The sequence below is a fragment of the Tauraco erythrolophus genome, chromosome 5, assembly GCF_009769465.1.
Source record: "Tauraco erythrolophus isolate bTauEry1 chromosome 5, bTauEry1.pri, whole genome shotgun sequence".
In the NCBI taxonomy this organism is placed as follows: domain Eukaryota; kingdom Metazoa; phylum Chordata; class Aves; order Musophagiformes; family Musophagidae; genus Tauraco; species Tauraco erythrolophus.
Window position 1 is genome coordinate 78,171,639 of NC_141469.1, and position 16,198 is coordinate 78,187,836.

Consider the following 16,198-nt stretch of genomic DNA (forward strand, 5'->3'; position numbering starts at 1 on the left):
GCCTATGAGCCATTTGGCAATACCACTGTTGCATTATCAGGGTTTTTTTTATGGAAGGGAGTGAACTGATTTGTTCTAGAGAGATAGCAGTATCAGTTGTGCTGGCTCTGGAAGCTGCTCAACCTGCACAGAGCAGAAGCAGGTGAAGAGTCCAGGCCTGCTTGATGACACTTTCCTAATTGCAGTTGGCAGGCAAGCTCCGTGCTAGAGGCTGAAATCATTGTGCTGGTTGTGCCTGGGGTAGGGTATGATTTCTTCATAGTAGCTAGTCCTGGGCTATGTTTTGGATTTGTGTTGGGAGAAGTGTTGATGACACAGGGATGTTTTAGTTACTGCTGCACAGTGCTTACACAGAGTCACAGTCTTTTCTGCTTCTTACCCCACCCCACCAGTGAGTAGGCTGAGGGTGCACAAGAAGCTCAGAGGGGACACAGCTGGAACAGCTGAGCCCAACTGACCAAAGGGATATTACAGACCATATGACATCATGCTCAGCAGTAAAATTAGGGGGAAGAAAAAGGAAGGGGATGCGTTCAAAGTAATTGCTCTCCAGATTGTTCAGCCTGGAGAAGAGAAGGCTCCGAGGAGACCTTGTAGCAGTCTTCCAGTACCTTAAAGGGGGCCTACAAGAAAGCTGGAGAGGGACTTTTTACAAGGGCGTGTAATGATAGGACAAGGGGCAATGGCTTTAAACTGACAGAGGGGAGATTTAGATTAGATCTAAGGAAGAAATTCTTCATTCTGAGGGTGGTGAAATACTGTAAGAGATTGTCCAGAGAAGTTGTGGCTGCCCCATCCCTGGAAGTGTTCAAGGCCAGGTTGGATGAGAGTTTGAGCAACCTGATGTAGGAAAAGATGTCCCTGCCTGTGGCAGAGGGTTGGAACTAGATGATCTTTAAGGTCTCTTCCAACCCAAACCGTTCTATGATTCCACGATTCTATGATTCTATGATGGCATTTGTCTTCTCAAGTCACCATTGCGAGATGTCTTGGAGATGGCTGAACACCTGCCTGCCCATGGGAAGTAGTGAATAAATGCCTGTTTTGCTTTGCTTGCGTGCGCAGCTTTATCTTTACCTCTTAAACTGTCTTTATTTCAACCCGTGAGTTTTCTCACTTTTACTCTTCTGATTCTCTCCCCCCTCTCGCTGGGGGGAAGTGAGCAAGTGGCTATGTGGTGCTAATTGCTGGCTGGAGCTAAATCACAACACTGTGAAGTGAAAAACCCAACCACAAAATTTTCAGGATGCCCAGTATTTTACTCTGCAGCCACTTCATCAAAGTGCCTGTCAGCTTTTTGCTTGCTTTCCAAAATCGTGAAATATGCAGAAACAAGCTTTCAAGAAATTCAAAGTATAAAAAAGTACAGAAAGTTCAGGCTGAAGTACACATACTTGTCATTATCTTTGGATCTCTCCACTCATCCCCCAAAACATACACATCCCCACCCATAAATAGACACCTGCAATAATAGCACTAATCACTTGAAGCAGGTCTTTCTGTTTCTGGGGCTCTTTTGTACTGCAATGTAAAACTAAATTAGTCTTTAGAACTGTGATTGCACAGACCCCATTATTTCAACTACCTTTTCCGTTTTTAACTTAATTCAATTAAAAAGTAATATATAAGAATGTCAAGCAAATATATGGATTGACATCAAACACCATAAAAGCCAGTTCCTATTCCAACCTCTACTGTGGACTTTTAGCATGACCTCAGCATGCAAACTTAGGTGGGTAATTGTAGGCATCCAGCTCCAAACTGATGTGCCCATGTTCGAACTTTTTGCCTTTTGCTTCTCCATCTCACCTCCTTCCCTTAAAAAAAAGATTATTTTTCTTGACCTCTCAGCAATGAAAGTCAATTTATTTTCTCTCAGATTTACTGATATTGTCCAACTCAACGTTGTAGGGAAGGATGTACGCTGCTGGTGTCGTGCTCTCCCCGGCTTGTAGGGATGAAGCACTCCACAGGCCTGCAGACGTACGGACAGATAATGTAGAAAAAACCTCATGTCTCTTGCCTATGAATGAATACCATCTGGGATATGCTTAGAACTGCTACTAGTGTACACAAAGATGCGAAATTCAAATTCTGTGATTTATATGGAAACAGCTATAATGAGGGAAGTCTTGCTGTTGGATTGCATTTTATACACAAGACTTCATGTGCTTTGAAACCACAGAGATTTGCCACAAACCATGGCCTAAAGCTTCAGCATGGATTGAAAAATGCTTCTACTTCTTACAGCTGTGAAGAAAATACTGAGAGGGGCTGAGGAGATGAACTGTGTGAAAACAAAGGTATGATTACCCCACTTACAACCACAGTGGGCTTTTATCAAACCAATCTAAGCCATGGGCCCGACAATGAGGAGGGGGCAGATTTCCACCCAAGCTACCCACAAGGGCTGCACCCTGGAGCTGCTGCCTGGCGCCTGCCGTGCACTTGGCAGCTTGCTCCTGCCCGTCGCCATTTCTGTTGTAACTGGCACGAGCTGCATTAAAAATATTGCAGAAGAACTAGGTGGCTTCACAGCACAAAGGTGATTTTTAAGCGTGTAATCAAGCCGAAGTCCCTGAGTACTGTAGCACGACAGAACAGGAATACGTTGAGAAATGGGTTATTTTATAGACTTGAAAGACGACACAGTAATTCTGCTTTAAATTCCTTTATAACATTTTAATTCTGATTAGTGCTTACTATCGATTTGTTATGAGCTGACACTTCTTGAGTACAACAATTTGTTCATAGGGTTTGCTTAAGCCTACCGCGGCATCGGTCCAAGCAGCTTCCCAGCTGTCTGTGGTTGAGTCCAGGTGTAATGCAGTGGAACAGACTAACCTGATTTGCAGGCCTGACTCGCCAGGTAGACTTGGGCTGCTCATAAATATCCCTTAGCCATTTTTTTGTTTATTCTCTGGCACTTGATGAAATCTTTCTTTTTGTTAGGACCAGTCAGGACCAGCTAGTAGTCCTCGGGAGGTCCCTTATTCATTCTTGATACCAACTCCCATTATGTTATCCAAGGGCACCATCTGTTTCTAGATTATGGGGAATACAGAAGAACTCCATTTTCCATGGCCTCCATTATTTGTATGTCGCTTTGCTTTCAAGTATGGCAAAATGGCAGAAAGATTAAACCCTTTAACGCATTAATTGATACAGCTGGGAAAAAAAGCTTTCAAGCATACAGACCTCCTTCAAGCCTTTGTTTGTTTTGGTAATTGATGTTATGTTCAAATCACAATGTCAGCTCTCATTGCCACTTACTATACCTTATGTTGACTCACCAGTACTATAGCATTTCATTTCCCAGCAGCTGCTAAGAGTTTAGTATTTTAGTTGAGACTTAGCTATACATCAGTATGACAAACTATTCAAAATTACTCCTTACAGCAATAGAAGTCTAATGGTTTTTGTGATAAATTAACACCGTGACAGCGAGGAAAAAGTATTTGCTTAGTAACAGGAATGATAACGGTAAGGTGCCCAACCTGATTAGACAGTTCTTTGTAAATCCTGAACGAATCTGCTTGCATTATGCAGCCAAAGGGTCTTAGGCAAAATAGAAATGGCATTAACATCTATCTGGTATAAAATGCAGTACTTAGCTGTTATGCCTTCTATACAGCCTTAGGAGACATGCTAAAAAGGGAATAAAAAGTAATGCTCAACTTACCGAACGAGACAGGCACCCCGTAAAAAAGTGATATAAAGGTATTCACATGAATGTGTGCAGGGGGACCAAGGTGGTATTCCCTGTCTCTTGAAACCATATCATCCTCCCTACATCGTTTCTCCTGAAGGATATTTACAACTTTGCTTCAAGGTCCTGCTTATGTGTGACAATTAATTAAATTACTTCAGAAATGGTTACATAAAAGTTATTTCCCCTTAAAATAGACTGTATCTTTTTGTTTACTGTTCATGACTGCAATTGGTGCAAGTAACTAGTAGCAGGGCTTACAAACTGCTCAAGGCCTTCCATTGTCCATGCAGAATTTGCAAGTGACCTCAAGCTTCAATGTTAGCCTGCAGACAGTCATATGCTAGGGGAAATTTTCAGGTAGCCCCCATGAGACCGGGACAGGAAGGGAAGAAGGATTCAATGCAGTTTGTTTAACCTATGTAGAAGTCCTGTGAGCTATAGAAAACCTGGAGAAGTCCCTGGTGAGCTTTTGAGACTCATATGAATCCCAGTAGGGTTTAGTGTTTTGAGGCTGTTACTGTGTTTCCTGAAACTGTCACAGCTGAATTTTAAGTGTCGCCGGGTCTTAACTTCTATGTGATGCTTTGTGCAGCCAGTGCTCCTGAACGAGCACCGAATGCTGCACAGATGCTTTGCGAGTCTGGACGGCAGCTGAGCTCCCAGGACAGATATTTCCAGACAGAAGCTTTGGGGGCAATAGTCAATCTGAAGCCCTGTGGCCATCCTAACCCTAGGGGAGCCGCTGACATAGATCATTTTATAACCTTCAGCTTCATCCTGTGCACCTCACCAGCTTGGGCACTGACTTTAGGAAGCCGCCAGTGTAAGGGAGCAGGTCTCAGACCTTCTGGCTAATCTGCCACTTCAGGGTTTCTAAAGTCCATCCACACCTTCTGGAAACTTCACATTTGGGGCACTTCTGTTCTGAACAACCATTTTCTGGGAGAAAGAAACCCACAGACCATAAACTTCTACCCATCAGATAATCATGAAATATTCAGATGGGATGAATCATTAAGTAACTCAAGTTTCTAATCCAAAATAGTTTGGAGTTGCAGAAAAAGGCATATTGATCCCCTCCTCCCCCCTCAAATTGTAAGTTTCTGATGTAACGACTCCACTTTTAAGACAAAGTATTTTGTTACTCATGAGAATAAATGTACAAGATACACAAATGTTATCTCAAAATTGGGGTCCAGATTCCCATGTTTATTTCCTAGTAATTTTCAGCCAAAGTTGACATACACCAGCATTTGTTGTGTACGGAATGCATTTCTTCACATCTCTGTATTAATGATACAGTTCACATGGATGAGCAACATCACCTGAAGCAAGTGGAGCAATAGAGAAGTGCAGATGCACACTGTGGCGAGGGCGCCGCCAGAAGATATTTCAGCTGGAGGTGGCACATCCATGTAGGAATGTGCCAGGAAGTGTCTGGCAGAGGAGCAGGGGTCGCAGGCCAATGTCTGGCCATGGGGCAGCATTTATCCTCCGGCATGATGGCGAGGAGCAGTCCTGTGGCTCAGAGCCCAAGCATTGCAGCTGCGAGGAGCCCTTCACCCCATGCTTCATCCAGCCACACAATGTCATCTGTGGCTGTGCTGGAGATGTCTCTATCTGTCTTCCTTCACCTGCCTTCAGGTCCCTGTTCACCGAAACTGCCTGCCAGTGGAGATTTGAAGACTAACACGCACCTTTAGGACATATCTTTTGGAGCAGGAGTGCAAATGAAGTTGGCTTTGCCCAAACACCACTCCACCAGCCAGTTCAGTGGCCACGGAAGGCTGATGTCAAGCAGTTTTGAAAACCCTTGCAGCTCTCTGAGCTTCTCCATCTTGAAAGCAAGGCCAAGACTCTTTCTCTTCCCCTTCGTCTTGTCTATACCGGCAGTAATCCCTTTGAGAAGAGGACAAGGGGACCTTGATCTGTTGAGGGCCTCTGAGTACAATAGTAATAAATAATAAGTTAGCACGACGTTGCAGTATCAGTGTAAGCAGTGTGATGTTTGGTGTTTTGCTTAAAACCCCCGGTCAGATGACAATGTGAGAAACTCAGCTCGTGTTAGGAAAGAAGAAAAGTTCTCATTGTTGGGAAGAAAGAAGAGAAAAGCTGAAAAACATGACTCTGAAGAGCATGATGGTCAAAATGCAAGCAGGAACGTCAGAATGGTTAGTTGTTTGATGTCTCACAATTTGAGGGCTCTCTTTTTTTCCTCAGTGCTTGGGTTTGATGACATTAAACACTTCCCTGTCACTGGGAACTGAGGTCCACGAGACTCAAGAGCACGCTGACCTGTGCTGGATCTGCTCATTAATGGCTGGCTTTCTTGACAGGAAAGCTGTTCTCCTGCCTTCACACTGCAAACTCGATGGGGGCTGGGACTGCTATTTTAGCCCAGCTTATGCTGTAAAGCACGTCCAGAGTGCTGCTGGACTGAAAGGAACTCAGCTGGAGACATCAGCGTGTGGCAGATGAGACGGGAAGGCGAAATTAAGGATCCATAAACACCGTGTGCCCTACCCACGAGAGGAGCTGAGCAGGTGACGGTTCCGCTCGGGGGTGTCTGCTCCATCTTCCACCAGCCCCATCCATACGATACCACCCAAAAGCGTGTCTGTGCAGAGTGGGGAGCCCGGGGCTGCCTGTCTGCAGGACAGTGCCCCCCGCACGGGGACACCCAGCTGCAGCCCCGTGTCCCTGCAGCACGCCGGGCCTGGCCGGGCGGTGGGGGCTCATGGGCCGTGCGATGTGTCGAGTCACAGCAGGTGCATGTTGAATTTTAATGCAAAAAGGACGGGGCGGGGGTGTGTGTGTGTGTGTGTGTTTGTGCGTGTAGGGTTTTTTTAGGGAGTGTATGCGTTTGTTTTTCTGGCTGAACCTCAGCTTGGGCTCTTTATTTCCCGGTGGCCGGGTGGGCGCGCAGGGCGCTGCGGTAGCAATTCAACACCGGGGTGGGGGCTTCCTATTTTTGTACTTATTTCTGACGGCCTGGGGGGCGGGGGCGGAGGGTCCTTCATGCCATGCCAGGCCGGAGCGCAGCGCGGGAGCGAAGGTTCGCCGTCCGCCGAACAGCGGCGGGGGATCTGCGAGGGGCGGCGGCGGGGGGCGGGTGTCCCGGGCGGTGGCCGCGGCGGCGGCGGGCGGGCACTAAGACCGCGCCGCCCCCGGGCGCTGCGCGGCGGCCGCAGAAGAGGAGGAGACCGGCGGGCCCGGGAGGAGAGGCGCGGAGGGGCGCGGAGCTATGTTAAACCCGGGGTACCGCTGAGGCGGGGCGGGCCAGGCCAGAGGCGGGGGCTCTCCGGCGGCGGGCGCGCAGGGGCCCGGCTCCCGAGGCGGCGGCAGGCAGCATTTCGGCGCGGGGAGCGGCTCCGCAGCCACTGGGCCAATGAACATGTCAGTGTTGACTTTGCAGGAATACGAATTCGAGAAGCAGTTCAACGAGCATGCGGCCATCCAGTGGATGCAGGAGAACTGGTGAGTGCCGCCCCCGGGCCCCGCCGCCCGCCCGGATCGGCGGGGGGGGGAGGGGGGGGTGCTCTGAGCCCATCCGGGTGCGCGCTGTGAGCGCCCGGCCGGCGCGGTGCGGAACGGTGCGGCGCGGCTCCGCGCCGCCGTGCGCGGGCACACGGGCGCTGCCGCCGGCGCTACCTGCGCGCCCGGGCGGGGGCCGCCTCGCCGACTGCCCGCCGGGTTACGCAAGGCCGGGGCATCCCGCCGGCGGCGCGGTGCGGCGCGGTGCGGGGCGGTGCGGGCCCTGAGCTCCGCCGCCGCCCCCTCCCGCCGTGCCCCGGCCCTCCGGCTGGCCCGGCGGCGCAGAGCCGCACACGTGCCCCGGCTCTGCCCTCGGCCTCCTCTGTCTCCATCCCTGCCCGGCCCTCCCGCTCCCCCGCGCAGCACGCCCGGCAAAACAAGTTGCGCGTGTGCCTGCGCTCCCCGCGGAGCTCCTTTTCCTCCCCCCTCCCCTCCCCCAGCTCCTAATAAAACTTCATTTGCAGCCGTGCGGCTATTAACTTTCTCGGCGTATGCGTGCGGCCGGGGAGCCGGAGCGAGCCGAGGCGCGGAGGGACCCGCCGTGCCGGGGGGGGGGCTGCGCAGAGACCCGGCGCGGCTTCCTGGGACGCGGCGAGCCGGAGCATCACGGACGCGCACACGGACACCCGCACGCACGCGGCTTTGCCCGCCGAAGGGGAGCGCTGCGCCGGGGGCATCCCCGATGCCGGGCTCGGTCCACGCCGCCCACCCGAGCCTCGGCCCGCAGCGTGGAGGCAGGGGTGGAGGGAGCGCCCCAGCTGCCCCTGCCCCCTCCCGCGGGTCCCCCGGGCTGCCCTCGGGGCCGGGATCCCCCTCTCCAACACACTTGCCCACACTTTCTTCCCAGTCCTCATCCTGGCTTCGTCCGCTTGCAGGGGCCTCGTGTTCACGCCTGCTCATCCACACCTCTCTGCTGCGCCGTCCCCAACCACCCTTACCCGGTGCCCAGTCTTGCCCCTTCTGCTGCTTCTGTGGTCTCTCTCCCCATCTTGCCCCCGACTTTCCCATTGCTCACATGCCCTCCCTCGGCGGTGCTGCCTAACCTCTCATCTCCCAAGTGAGGACCTTCCCCGTGCTCCCCTGACCATGACAGCACAGGACTGTCTCTGGGTCTGAGCTTTGGTGCCTACGTTTGCAGGGCAGAATGGTCCAATATCCTAGGTGGATCTCAGCCAGGGACTTGCTAGAATCCCCCAGTGACTCATCTGTGGACTTTTAAGGGCAGTATAATTAAAAAGTCCATTTAAATATGTGCATGTCTCTCGCCGTTCTCGTGGACGTGAGCTCGTGTGCTCTCGAGGGGTGCCTAGTGTCGCTCATGTTTCAGAAGGCAGACCACATATATATTCTTGGGCTGGGAATGTTGGATGCTTCCCATTTTGTTCATGTTCCAGAATAAAATTGGCATCAGAATAGGACAAACTGGTAAAAGAGGATAGAGGAGGTTATACTTGAGTGTGTATAATAGCCAAATAACCCAGGAGAGATGCAGTTTAGATTAAAGAACATGACGAGGAACCAGGACTCCTGCATCATCTTCTTGGCTCTCCTGCGCTTGATGACATGACCTTGGGAACATTACATAACCTGTCCTAGGCCTCAGTTTCCCCAGCAGGGAAAGACCAGGGGTGGGGGTGAGTAATAATGCTGAAATGCCTTCATGAGGTGCTTTGATAACTTAGGTAATGTTTGCTGAGTGCCTCAAAGATGTCAGGTAGTACAAAAATGCAAAGCAGTGTTATTAAAATCTCCGTGGCAGTCTCCTGTGCTGCAGAGGTCGCCAGCTGGGACTCCTGTAGCGCCAGGCTCCCGCTTCCCAGGTTCAGAGGAGGAGACCATCACTTTTACTCTCTAAAGAGACATGATGATCCGTGTGCACACGCTTTTCGGTCTAGTTTCACGTTCACTAAGGGAACTGATGAATTCATACCTTTAATTCACATGAAAGTAAAGGAGGAGAGCGATCTGCTTGTGGCCCAGGAATGTTTCTGGAAATGAAATAGAGCTGTGCCCACTGAGGTCTCTGTCGTGGCAGGCTTTTCCTGAAGATGCTACTGAAGAGTCTTCGGAGTTTCAGGTTAAATTGTGTGGTTTTGTCTTTAGGAAATTCACTTGCTTAATGAAACGGGTCCTGTTCCAGCACTTAAAGTTTGCAAGGGAGCTTAACTGGTAAAATAGAGCAGCTAAGGGCCATACAAAAAGGCTTTTCTACTTTGTGTCAGGATGACACAAGAGGCTTGCTTACACAGACATCGATGGCAGTATGTAGCTTCTTGACTTTGTAGGCCTAGCCTTACTGTACACATCGTTAATGTAAGAGCATCCTAAGATGAAGTCGTTAAGTAGTAGTTTGTAGGGATAAACACTAAGTGGTCTTGCGTCAGGAATGACTATGGCAGGATTTTATATTGTAATTGCCATTTAAATTAGGATACAGTCCTATGACAACGCCTAACACGGAGGTAAACAAATTCTATAGATGTGATGTTTGTTATTTTACTTCAGTTCAGAAATATTTCTTGATACCTCACAAGGCTTAATAAAAAAAAAAAGGCTGTAAGGTGTTGGGGAGGATGAAGTGGCTTTAAAGAGTTGACCCTGTCTTTTAGATTTTAAGGAGTGTTTTTGCAGTCTTGACTAGATTGCATATGAAGACGTATGAGGCAGGACATGAAACCCTTTACATACCCTCTGGGTTCTGGGTTGGTTAAAGCACTGGCAAGCCCTTTTAATTATAACTGCGCAAGCCTAAAGCTGGAAAAGCTTGAACGCAAAGCCTGGGGGTAGCGGCATACACCAAGGTACCGGTATGGTTAGTCTGGATGGATCATGGTGTGAGGAGTGAAGTGGCTGCTTCTGTTCAGCCAAGTCTCACCCCTCCTTTGCCTCTGTCCTCTGAGCTTGGTCCAGGCTCCATCGCTCCCTTGGACAAGTGCGTGTCCTCTGCACTCACCGATCACTGGCACCCAGGCTTTTTTTCAGCACACCCCATCCTAGGGTTTGTTTCCTCTCTGCCATCTGCCCCTGGAAATCATCTCTCTGAGGCTGGCATGGGTGGAACCCGTCTCATGGCGAATTGGTCTAGTGGCAGTGAACGAGGTCCTCCTTGCTTCATTCTGGATGTTCCTGCTTCGCTTTAGGGAGGCCTCCATCCTGCAATGTGCATCGCGCTGGGACCTCTTTAGAGCCTGAACCTAGATTAGCAGTGCTGTAAGGAGGCTGCTGTTTTGACACAGAGGAAAAGTGAATAGTCTGTTCCCTGATACTTACAAGCTGGTGGATTTCGTGCCTCCCTGAATGCCTGACTTTATGTGTGTGCACGCCCTTATGGTATAGCCCCCAGACTGCCTGGTTCTCCTGCGGGCAGACACGGATGACGGAGCAAGGTTGGAGGCTGCAAAGGTGGACCTGCAGCCTGCTGGTCTCTGAGGGCGAGAGCCGCCAATTAGTTGTCTTCCCTAAACAAGTGATGACAGGTTTTGGGGAGGTTGAATAACTAACAGGTCCATTTACTCTCATGAAACTCCTTTGGATTTATGTTGTGGGAAAGTGTGGATGTACATTTCGGTATAGTGCCACCAGGGAGGTAGGTAGCTTTTGATTTAAAGATACAGTATCGCTTTGATCTTAATGTGCTTGTACCGTGGGAGGTTTGATTTCACTAAGATCAGGATTAAGTCAAATGTGTATTAAAATAATTGCTTAAAATGATTTCTCAAATCCAACTCTCCTAGCACCTCCTCCCAAACTTCTTCGAAGAGGGAAGAGGGATGAAGTAAATAATCTGCAGAGGATTTTTTTTTTATCCTTAAAGTGCCGCATGAGAATCGATGCAGATCCAGTCCTTTATTTCTTGTGAATAAATACATCACTATTTTTGCTGAAAAGTCGCAGTTCAGTCAGATGTACAGCAAAAAAGGGTTGCAGTGCTGAGATCCCGATTCCCAGCTGCAGCCGGTGAGGTAGCAAAAACCGGCTGGTGCTTAGGAAAGCAAAAGTGGCAGAAAGGCACGGAGGGAGCAGTGACCGCTGGGATCCTTCTCCATCGCGCTGCAGAGCGCCAGGTCCGGGCATCCGCGCGAAGTGACAGTCGTTCCTGTTATAATTGCCTGGCCAATAATGATTATCTTCAGATGTCTGCTGACGAGGGGCTCGCCAATGGGGAGGCAGGAGGCCTGTGCTGACTGCGCCGAGATTATCTGGGCGAGGTGACGTCACGCGAGGGTTTGCCTAAAATCCCAGAAACTTTTCCTCTGCCGCTCCGCCGGCTGCTGCCGCCGAGCTCCGGCCGTCCCTGCCCCTAGTGCCGCTACCCTCCTGCGGCTCCTGCTCTTGCCTCCCACTGCTCTCCTCTCCTGGCTTTTTCTCCTGTTTTTCCTCCCTGAAAAGCCAAGGTTTCACCCTTGGCAGCCGGCAGTGTGCTCGCAGGTAGCAGCGGGAGCCGAGTCGGAGCACAGGAGGACGAGCAGGATGGAAGCGGAGCTGGTTATTCCCCAAAGATGCCGTGGGGCTCTGCTGCGGAAAGTGGCTGGTTTTGTTAATGAGCTTTCAGTAGAAAAGCTCTGCGTGAGGGCAGCTAGGCATTTTTTGGCATTTTTTGGCTTTAAAACACACTGACAACTCCAACTGGACTCTCAAATTAACTTTGTAAACCTCAGATGAGTACAAATTTTTGTGTATTTGTAAAAAACATCCTAGTGCAGGAAGTTGTTTTTAACCTTTTGTTACCTGAAACTTTTATGTGGTGAGAGGCGGGAAGTGCAGCCAATGCTGAGGGAAATTTATCCTTTGGTGTGATTCTCTTTCTGGTCAGAACTGGAGATAGATGCTGAAGAGCAGAGGGACAACTAATTTCGATTCAAAAATGCGCTTGCCTTTTAATAATTCACACAAGCACCATCGTCCTAGACAGGTTTGTTTCCTAAATGCAGAACAAGCTTCTCTCATCCACTTAAGCTCCTCTTACCTCCTGCAGAAATCAAGAGTGAGAGGCTGTGAGCGTACCTCTCCAGGCATACGTGCGTGGCAGCCAAAAACTGATGTAAATTACTTCTTTTTTTTTTTTTTTTTTTTTTTTTTTACCCTGAGCTCTTGCTAAACACCAGTGAAGGATGTGGAGGGGATGCTGCAATCACCCTGTCCTTCTCTCTGCGGCAAAGACTCAAAGGGAAGATGTATGAGTTGCTCTTTACCACGGAGAGACTGTTACTTGAGCAAAATTCAGTCAGCCCAAGAATTTAGCCAACCTCCACATTTCATCTTGCAGAGGGGCCGTTTGCCGCTGTCTTATGCAAACTGGCCATAAAACTGATAGGGCCACCGGTGCACAGCAGCTTTGGTGCTGCAGAGATTAGAGGATACCTGCTCCTTTGCCTTTCCTTCATCCCACAGGCCTTTCTGAGCAAAAGGCTGATGGATTAGAGTATCGTGGAGCTTTGGCTCCTTGACAATACAAGGACGGAGTCTATGGGGAATAACAGAATGTGTCATTTCAGAGTTCAGGTATTTTCTGTCTATGTGTGTGCTTGAACAGGGGGAAAAAAAAAAAAAAAGGATGGTGGCACAAAAATGTCATCCTGAAGATAAATACATTGGTGTCTTCTGGATTCAGCCTATCTCTGAAACAGAGTCACTGGCCTTTTGCTAACCCTAGCCCTAGAGTATGAACACGTCTCTCGTCATCTTGATTCATTAATTTTTAAGCCTCTGACAGTGAAGGCATCTCTTCTACTTTGTGAAACACTATGTGCTTGTGGGAATAGTAAACTTGTAAGAATGGAGCAAGAAGTAGTTCAGGAGCTTGCCATCATTTTCAAAAGTGAACATGGATGTTCAGGAGCATTTTGGTTTGAGATGAGATGTAGGATGCTGAATTGTTTTGACACTTTTGAAAAAACAGCTCATGTCCTCAACTAGGCATATATTTTGAAAGCAGAGGGGTATTTGTGCAGGCACAGGCTGAGTAGCAGGTGGTGGCGTGAAGCCCTGGAGTAAAGATGCTTTTTGCGGGTGGGCACAGGAGCAATGGGAAGAAGCTGATTTCCCCTGGATTGGGATGCAGAGTGAGCAGCTATCTCCTTCCTCCTCTAAACTCCCTGGCCCTGTTGAGTTGCAGGGAATTTTTCCCCTGGAAAACGGTATTTTTTTTTTTCTGTGGCTATTTTTGCTAGTTTATGGATACAGGCATCCATGCAGAGACAGACAGACTGGCCTTTGTCCTTGGCTGGTTAAATCCATGCAGAGTCAATGGGAGCAGGCGCCCTGTGTGCTGGTCCAGCTTTCCAGTCTGCCAAGCCGTAGCTTCATAAGGATGTGGCGTTAGGGCTGCTGGGGCAGCACGAGGCAGATATCCTTTCAGTTACATGGCAGCGTCTCTACTGGATTAGTCGTGGCAGAAGTGCAAACTAAAATCAACTTCCACAGGCTTTTCTGTACCCTGAGTGAACACAGCCTGACATTTTTGGCCAAGGTCATTGCCCCACATCGAGAAGACAGCAGTTTATACGACGGCACGTGAGTTGCTGTTTTTCTGTCAGGTTGCACATGCTTCTGGACAATTCCTAGGAACTGCAGCAGCATTCCTTTCCCAATTGCCAATTTTTAATCATACCTTGATGATGAGCCACTGTTGTTTAGGTTGGTGCGTTTTTTCCTCCTGTTAGTTTTTCTGAGGTGGACACTTGGAGAGGGACTTTTTACAAGGGCATGTAGTGATAGCACAAGGGGCAATGGATTTAAACTGAAGGAGGGGAGATTTAGATTAGATATAAGGAAGACATTTTTTACATTGAGGGTGGTGAGGCAGTGGAACAAGTTGCCCAGAGAAGTTGTGGATGCCCCATCCCTAGAAGTGTTCAAGGCCAGGTTGGATGAGGCTTTGGGCAACCTGGTGTAGTGGAGGGTTTCCCTACCCATGGCAGGGGGGTTGGAACTAGATGATCTTTAAGGTCCCTTCCAACCCTAACCATTCTATGATTCTATGATTCTATGATTATGTGCACGTGTCCCTTGCAACCCAGAAATCTTTAAAAAGTGCCTTATTTTAAAGCAGTGAATAAAATTTATGTGTGGACAGTTTCCATATTTTCCTCCTCCCTCAAATGGATGCAGTCTGGTTGTCTATAATCTGGTAAGAGAAGCACTGTAGACAGGCTAGAATAACTCGTTAGATCCTGGTTTTTTAATGAACTCCGTGCTGGTAGATGTTGCCTTTTAATGGGGTAAGCAGGAGATCACTGCATGTAACTCTTTGTGTGATCAGGGGTCTCGATTGCTCCATTTTCTGCAACGCCTAACGTAACTGGCCTTTTCTCTGACCGCCCTGCTGAAAACGCAGCGAGCGTTCATGTCCGGTACATCTACTACTCCTTAAAAAGTCAAATGTGGTCACGTTCCCCTTTGGTCTCAGCAGAGAAAGGTCTGGCTGAGTATTTAACTCTCAAGTTTATGCTCTGCGTTTGCCATCAGTCTCTTCTCCACAGCCATCTATAGTGGTACTGGGAATAAAAGGTTGTTTTGTACTTTTTCCTTCCTTTATGTCGTTGCGCAGTCTCTGCCCCTTGCTCAAGAGTCTATCCCAAGCCCTTTTCAGCTGGCTTTGATCTGCTGACTCTTAATGATAAATATAGAGATAAAAAGGGGGGAAAAATTGTAAGGGAAAGGCTGTAGTATTTCTGTCTGCATGACTGTGTTAGCACTGGCGGGCTGGTACCCCTGGTGCATTGGGGGTCCAGGGTGGGGAGACAGACTGATGGGGCGTGCAGAAACCCTTCTCTGCAAAGGTGTCGTCAGAACAGAGCTGGGGATGTTGTGGGGTACCGAGCTGTTTTTTTTTTTTTTTCACTTTAGGGGTAAACTTTTATTAGTGTTTATGGAGCTTTCTGCAGCTTTCAGAATGATTTTGTAGTACAGGGTCCACTGGGACTGCACAAGGCAAGATGACGTAAAACGTATTTTGGAAAGCTTAATCAAGAGAGAGTTTAGATGCTTTTTCTTTGCATGGAAATGGGCAGAGGTTAAAACAAATTGTTATTTTAAAATGTAAATTAGCATCAGCTGCAATGTAAAATAAACTTTTCACTGACTCAGACTATATCAACATGACAACTATTTCTGTACTACGTTACTTGCGTACTGCTACCCAGTGCTTCTTTTCTTGCCAGCCGTTTTGTCAGCTCACTTGAGCCTCGTCCCGGGTTTGAGTAGAAGGGTTTTGCATTTGCTCTGTGTCTACACAGCACCTAGCACAGTGGTGCCCGGTCCCTGACCAAAGTGTCCCAGAACTGCTGCTATGACAAGCCGTGCGTTTCCTGTTCGTGTCACGGCGTCGCATCCCCTGGGCTGCGTTTGCTGGGGGAGGCAGGAGCAGCCCGATGGGGTGTTCTGCAGGGACACCCAGGTTAGCGTTACATGAGCCGGTGGCAGAACAGGAACAGTGAGGCTGTGATTGCACCCAGGCTAATTCAAGGAGAAAATTGTGTCACTCCATGTGCAGGGTTTGCCAATGTGATTATTATTGCTTTGAGATCAAAAGTAGCAATGATATCTAATACTGCCTTTCGCTGTGTGCCTTGTACTATGCACTTCATTGCAAACCTTCAATTCCAAGTCTTGTTGACTTTTGTGAGGACATCTTACCCTTTGATTGCCATGAGTCTTACTTATGGACCAGGAGCAAGGTGGAAGGACTCCAAAACCAACATGACCTCCATTTGGCTACCCAGATCCTGCAGAGCAGACATGCCATGAAATGACGAAATGATGGGCAGATCTTGCGTCTGCTGAACAGTCCTTGACCTCCTGTGGGAAGAGCTGGTATTCGGAGTGGGAAAGAAGAGGGATTGATGCAAGTCAACAGCTTACCTTGTGCCAGGGGACTTGGGGCTTTGCAGAGTACATGTGGTGGTTTATGCACTCATGCATTGCACTCATGGCACAAGGATTAGGACAAAG

The 16,198-nt window shown here is 48.9% G+C and overlaps 1 protein-coding gene across 1 annotated transcript in view; it reads left to right on the plus strand.

Annotated features, from left to right (window-relative positions):
* The first annotated feature begins 7,100 nt into the window (after positions 1 to 7,100).
* Positions 7,101 to 16,198, plus strand: part of ELOVL6 (ELOVL fatty acid elongase 6) — a 76,218-nt gene continuing 67,120 nt past the window's right edge. Inside the window, exon 1 of the mRNA XM_086612198.1 lies at positions 7,101 to 7,189. Within this exon, the coding sequence (XP_086468324.1) occupies positions 7,101 to 7,189 (89 nt within the window). The remainder of the gene's footprint in view (positions 7,190 to 16,198) is intronic.